The sequence below is a fragment of the Centrocercus urophasianus genome, unplaced genomic scaffold (assembly GCF_019232065.1).
Source record: "Centrocercus urophasianus isolate 14NV4802_14NV808 unplaced genomic scaffold, USGS_Curo_1.0 seq_340, whole genome shotgun sequence".
Taxonomy (NCBI): Eukaryota; Metazoa; Chordata; class Aves; order Galliformes; family Phasianidae; genus Centrocercus; species Centrocercus urophasianus.
Genome location: NW_024884912.1, coordinates 1 through 6,690, shown reverse-complemented (window position 1 = coordinate 6,690; position 6,690 = coordinate 1). Strand labels below are relative to the sequence as shown.

The 6,690-nt window shown below is 64.0% G+C and overlaps 1 protein-coding gene across 1 annotated transcript; it reads left to right on the top strand.

Annotated features, from left to right (window-relative positions):
• Nucleotides 1–750: 750 nt before the first annotated feature.
• LOC122166946 (glutamine-rich protein 2-like) lies at nt 751–6,628 on the top strand. Its single transcript, XM_042831083.1, has 18 exons — nt 751–1,011; nt 1,156–1,242; nt 1,406–1,507; nt 1,636–2,413; nt 2,581–2,675; nt 2,761–2,840; nt 2,940–3,054; nt 3,136–3,348; nt 3,499–3,624; nt 3,738–3,812; nt 3,906–4,070; nt 4,225–4,346; nt 4,774–4,839; nt 5,038–5,127; nt 5,206–5,359; nt 5,783–5,870; nt 5,968–6,075; nt 6,308–6,628. Exons 1-18 carry the CDS (start codon nt 751–753, stop codon nt 6,469–6,471), a joined length of 2,889 nt encoding a protein of 962 aa, XP_042687017.1. The 3' UTR covers nt 6,472–6,628.
• Nucleotides 6,629–6,690: the final 62 nt, after the last annotated feature.

The window sequence follows — 6,690 nt, the reverse complement described above, 5'->3', positions numbered from 1 at the left end:
AGAGCTGCTGCTGCTGGCTTTGCCAGGTGCTGGAGCTCAAGGTTAGACAGAAAGCAGCTCGGCGTGCTCGTTTCCTTTTGTTTTTGCTCTGATGCTGTAGGTCCCTGCTGAGTACTGAGCTGCGCTGCCCGCGGGCGGAGGAGCTGCCGCCTCTCAACCCAACTTCAGCGGGGAGGCATTGCGGCAGCACGGCGGTGTCCCACAGCGCGGGAGCCTCGGCCGTGGCTGCGTGAATCCCCGCTGCATTGAAATGGAAACGAGCGCTGCGCGGTGGCGACGCGCGGCTCCGGGTCACCGCGTCGCGTAGCAACGGGGAACGCTGCGGTCCCGTCTCCAGTAAACACCGACACGTGGGCGGCTGCCGCGGCCAATGAGCTGCCGGGCGCGGGGGACGGCGGCCAATGAGAAAGGGGAAGGGGCGGGCTCAGTGCGGGGGGCGGGGCTAATGCCGGAGCGTGCGGGGCCGGAGGTGCCGGGCGTGGGGAGGGGGCGGGCTGGGGGGGAACGGGGAGTGGGGGTGGGAGTAGCAGTGGGGGGGGACAGAACCGAGCTGGGGGTGCTGGGGAGATGGAGAAAAGGCTGAACCGTCGGGGGGAGCGCTAAAGAGGGCTCCCCTACAACCGGAGCCCTGCCCCGGGGGGCGCTGCGCTGCCCGCCTTCTGCTACGGGTGAGATTCAGTCGCTGGGCGCTGTGCCCGCTCGCCCTGACGCCCCTCGACCCCCGCAGGCCGCTCTCCGTTCCTCACGGCGATGGCCTCGCTCAGTCTATCCGAGTTGCTGGACGCGGCCATCGGGACGCCCGAAATCGGGGCCGTCAACTTCAATGCGCTGCACAGCCTGCTGCGCGCCATGCTGCAGCACCTGGGAATGCAGCACCTCCCGGCCGCGGGGCGGGCAGCGGCACCCGGGGAGCGTCCCGAGCAGCGGGGCATTGCGAGCAGCTCCACAGCCCCTGATGCGCTGAAGGAGGAGGGCGAGGGAAAGGATAGCGATGACTTCAGGGGCTCCAAGGTAAAGGTTTTGCAGGGTGCCGTTCCGTAGACTGGATTTTGCTGGTCTCAAACCAAGGTTTGATGCAGCTGGGCACTAAGAGGCCCCCACACGGCTGTGGGGTTCCCCACCTCCTCTCCCTTCCACGCTGTGCCCCTCTCCCAGGACCTCCTCGAGGAACTCGGTGGGATGAAGGCAGCGCAATCCCAAATGGGAGAGGACCTGCGGATGATTAAGGGGATGTTGGGCCTGGTGAGTCACCCCCATCCCCTCCATCCAGCCCTGCCCCACTCCACATCGCCCCACTGCTGCACCCCTGCTCGCTCCCCACCCAGTTGGGCTGTGGGTGAGGACACCCAGCCTGAATCCCTTTGGGGTGGTCCCGTTAAATCCCTGCTCTGTGCTGCCTTCTCAGGAGGACGGCCAGGACACCACGGCACAGCAGTGGGGCCGCCGTGATGGAGCGAGGTCAGACAGCGATGTGGGACGGCCACAAAAGCACCTTGAGCCCGTGCTGGTAGGAGTGGATGTACCAGGGCACACGGCACAGTGCTCCCCATGTCCCCAGTCACAGTGGCTCCTCGTGTCCCCACCCCAAGGCTCAGCCTGCCCACAGGCTCTCTTCCCATGGTTTCTTCTTCCCAGGGAGCTGACAGGGACCAACTTTCATCCTCTGAATCCTCTGAGTCTGATAATGACACCCAACATAAGGACGGCCTGAGGAGACCTGCAGGGGGACCGGGGACACAGCCTGTGCCCACGGCTGGCAGAGAGACTTCAGGAACACAGCCGGATTCCCTGGGGGCACAAGCAAAGATGAGGAGGGCATCACAGACCCCTGAGAAGTGGGCAGGCACTGCCTCAGATCAAGCAGGGACAGCTGGTGCCACTGCCACCACCCCAGGGACACAGCCAGGGTCCCCTGGCACCCAGGTCACCACTCCAGGGATGCAGCCGGGGTCCCCTGGTGCACAGACCATGACCCTGGGGACACAGCCAGGGTCCCCTGGCACCCTGGGGACACAGCCAGCACCCCCGTGGTCCCAAGGAGGAGCAGTGGGGGCTCAGCCATCCCCCCCCAGCACAGCACCTCACACTCAGACCGTCCCCTCCAAAGCCACCCCCGGTGCCATGGGGGCAGGGGTGGATGATGTACGCTCCAAGGGCAGAGATGAAGCTTTGCAGCTCTTATCACCCACTGCTCTGGGAGCTGAGACGTCCCCTGACATCGACACCGGTTCCGCATCCCTTGCACGAGGGCTGGCAATGCCTGAGGTCTCTGGCCAGGACGTGGGCACAGCGGAGGCTCTCAAGCAGCTCAGCCACCTCTGCAGTGCCCTGGAGGAGCGGGTGGCCCAGCTGGAGGCCACAAAGTCAGACCGCACCGAGCTGGAGGAGCTGCGTCTGCCTTTCCTGGAGGAAGGTGGGAGCACATTGGGCCCTACGGGTGGTGGTGATGGAGGTCTGGGGGCTCAGCCCAGCGGGTTGCGTTCTCTCCATTGAACTGGAGGGGGTTTCTCAATGGGAACACCTGGAGGTGAGGTTTGGTCGCAGCTGGAGCCAGACCCTGATGGCATCGCATCCCTCCAGGCCAGGAGAGCATCGCCAGCGTGCTGACCGACCTCCGGCGCCGCGTGTCTGCACTGCAGGGCATGGCCAGCGACCTGCATGGAGAGAAGGAGAAGGTGAGCGGGCAGCAGCGCTGGGGTGGGCAGGGAGAGGTCACCAAAGGAGCCACACACATGGACCACGTGCTACTGCTGTTCCCAGATCAAGCAGCTGCAGGACGCCTTCGGGAAGCTGAGGGTGATGGGGGCCGATGGGAAAGTGGACGGCAGCCTGCAGCTGGGGTAAGAAAATGAGAGAGGGTCTGCTGCTCCCGAGAGCAAAACAGTTTGGGGGTGAGGGCCAGGAGGGGGTTCCATCCATGCGCCCATCCTGCTGGCTAGGTCTGCGCTGCAGGAAATGAGGAGGGAGCTGAAGGAGCTGAGGGAGAAGCAGGATGCAGCCAAAGCCACGCTGGAGCAGCTGGTGGCCGACACTGCCAACGGCCTGCAGGAGCAGGTGGGGATGCGAGGAGGGGACACAGAGCCACCCTTGTAGGGACGGCCCTCGGGGCCACCACAGCACCCCTCTCCCTTACAGCTGGACGAGCTGCGCTCCGTGCTGGGCAGCACCACGCAGCCCCCCAGCAGCGCAGAGCAGGATGAGGCCCCGTGCCCGGTGTGCAGCACGGATGTGGGGGCACAGCTGGGGCGGCTGCTGCAGCGCTACGAGCAGCTCCAGGAGTTGGTGGAGTCGGTGTCAGCACGGCAGGCGGCGGGCAAGGCGGGCAGGCAGCGGGTGGGCAGGGAGCAGGTAGGGAAGTGCTGCACCCCACCCCGGTTTGCTTTGGGGCGAGTTTGGGTTTGGTGTCGCAGCCTCCGGCCCGATAACCTGTGTCTGCTCTGCGTGGCTCCCGTCGTGCGTCCTTCACACGGCGCTGGGCTGCTGTCTTCCTCCCCAAAGCTGGACGAGGAGCTGCTGAAGCACATCCAGGCTGCCGTCACTCAGGTGCAAGGGGACTGCGAGAAGCTCAGCTCTGTCACTGGGAACCTCATGCATGACCGCCAGCAGAGGCAGAGGGACATTGAGGTGGGGCTTGAAGCATCCTGAGGGCAGCCCCACTGCTTATAGCCCTACAGAAATCACAGAGGTGTAGGGGAGCAGGGGAGGTGGCTGTGAGCGGGGCCGTTCTGTGTTTGCAGGCTCTGTTCCAGTCCCTGGAAAGGCTGGAGAAGGAGAAGGTGGACAAAGAGGAGCTTGTGCTGGAGATCGACGTGGTAAGATGTCAGAGCATCCCTGTGCTTTGCAGTGTGGGAAGGGAGAGTGACAGGGCCAGGACCTCATGGTGCTCTGCTATCTCCCCATCCCAGAAAGCCGACAGAGCCGCCCTGGCCGGCAAAGTCAGCTGTGCCCAGTTTGATGCAGCCATGGAACAGCTGAACGGAATGATCGGGGAGATGCTGAGCAAGGTGACGGGGCAGGAGCAGGACTGGCACCAGGTCCAGCAGAAGCTCATTGAGGAGCTGGACTCCAAGGTACAGGGAGGGTCGTCCCCGCCGCAGGAGGAGTGGGCACAGCTGGGCTTTGAGCAACCCACTGAGCACGGTCACCCTTCCTGCCTTTCCCCGTCCCTCCTGCCTCCTTCTGGTGGCGCTGATGGGGACACGAAGGCTCTGTGCCCACCCCCAGTTGGATCGCCTGGAGTTGGCCCCACTGCGGCAGCAGCTGGAGGAGCGCTGGAGGAGCATCCTGAAGCAGCTCAAGGACAAAACACCGCGGGTGGAGGCTGATGATGCTGCAGGGATTCGGAAGTGGGTGCACTGGGGACAGCGGGGGGGAAGGCTCTCTCCATGTGGAGATGGAATTTGTGCCTTTTTCTGCCTGTTCTTTTTTTCCTGCACACAGCCCTGTGTGCCTCCTTGCTGCATCGAGGAGCTTGGGGCAGGGATTTAACACAGGATCACGACATGAGGCCCTTAAATTTGCCACGCTCGCTGTCAGACAGACCTCACAGCACAGCCAGGGTTTCCATTACCCCTTTGCTGGTTTCCTTGGGATTCAGGTGGCAGAATTTGTCCCAGGCTCCTAGAGACAGGAGAGATGCATGGAATATATGGACCCATGGGACTCGTGGCACCCCGAGTGCCCCCTTTTGCAGCCACATTCCCAGGCAGGACCCCAAGAATCCATCCCTCCTGCAGCACTCGATGCTGCCACCGACCCCTGATCTCCCTGCAGGCAGCTGCTGGCCCATTTCCACTGCGTGTCCTGCGACCGTCCCCTGCACATGCTGGTGCCTGGACCGTGAGTTCTGGGGCGTCCCTGGGTTTGGGTGGGTGCTGGAGGTGGGACCCTGCCCTGTGCTGTCCTACCCGGCTCTGAGCTGGCAGCAGGGCATGCGGTCACACCCCCAGGGGGGGCACACACCTGCAGGACACCCTGGGGGATGGCCGCAGGGCAGCGTGGCTCATTGCCCCCCGTCCCCCTCTCTCTGTCCTCCAGGCACATTGTGACCATTCCACCGCTGCCACCGCTGCCTTCCCGTGTCACCGTGCGTCCCCGTGCCATCTTCCAGCCGGAGCAAGGCCACAGGTGGGGGACGTAGGGACAAGGGGATCATTTGTGGCACAGAGGTGGTCCCAGCCCTGAGCATCCATCCCCGCCCCGCAGGGAGCAGGGGCCCCTGTCTGGGTTCCTGCAGGTGCCGCGGCGCTGCGGGGGGCAGCACACCATCATCCACCCACTGCAGCGCTGCCCACGGCCCCCGCACCTCCCAGCCTACGGCCCCACGCCGCCTCAACCCCATGGCGGCATCACCAAGGAGGTAGGAAATGGGATGGCCGTGGAGGTGGAGGTTTAGGGCCTCATGGAGGGAGGGATCTGGGACCACTAAGGAAGGAGGGATGTGGGATCACCGAGGGGGCAGGGATCTGAGGCTGAGCAACTCTGGGAGGGGACGCTGAGCATCAGCGTGCCTCAGTTTCCCCAGGGAGAGCTGCACATGGGCAGATGGAGGGGGAAGTTGCATCCATATGGGCGTTTCACACAGCTCGCTCTACCATTGTGCTCCATGAACACCTCTTGAATCCTCACAGACAGCTGCAGGCTGCCTGGGGAGATGTCTGAGGGGTGGTGGGGATGCTCTGGGAGCTCTGGGTCAGCTGGGAGCACGGTCCCCACGGTGCTGGGGGGCTCCTGCCTGAGCTGTGCAGCCAGCACTGGCACTGCTCCCTGTTCTCCTTCCCAGCACGGCGAGATGCAGCTGCTGGGCCAGGATGGGCACATCTACAAGGGCCGGTGGGACGCTCAGCTGCCTGCCCTCGCAGGGAAGGACGGTACAGCTGGGGTGTGGGGTGATCCTGCTGACCCTAAATCTGCAATGTGGGGACCCCAACCGCTCTCATGTCCCCCCTCCTCTGGTCTCTCCTACAGGCTCACCGAGGGATAAGCCCAAGCTGTCCCCCAGGCACTGGGGTGCTCAGGACACCAACTTCCTGCCCGTGCGGCCCCAGAGCGCCCTGTCCCCACTCAGCCGGCCAGGTATGGCCAGGGGACATCGGGGTGGGGAGGGCACCGAGGTGTCCTACAGCAGGTTGGGGTGATGGGAGGCTTTGTGTTCACAGCTTGGCAGGGTGGGATGGGGGATTGGGGTGTGGGCAGAATGGGAGCGTGAAGACTGGCATGGAACAGGACGGGTCCTGGACCCAGTGCCCATCCTGACCCCAAAGCCGAGGCCTTCAAGTGGCTGCATTGACACCTGTGCTCCCCCCAGGCACACCCAGGCTGCTGGAGCAGCGCCCAGTGTCATCCCACGGCCGCCTGCCCCACCTCTCACCACCGCAGGGCAGAGAAAGCCCCACAGCAGAGAGAGGAGGGGGAACCCCGTCTGAAACCCACCCATGGGCACCGGGTGGACCCACGGGCTGCAGCCAGTAGCAATAAAGAGCAGTGGATGAGATGCATCTGCATGGTCAGGGTAGAGATGGGGTTGGTTTTGCCTTCAGCATCCCTCTTCTGTTTGTATGGACACCTTGTCTTTCACTAGCTCCATCCATCTACCCATCCATCCACCCATCATCCATCCATCCATCCATCCATCAATCCATCCTCCATCCATCCATCCATCCTCCATCCATCCATCCACCCATCCATCCA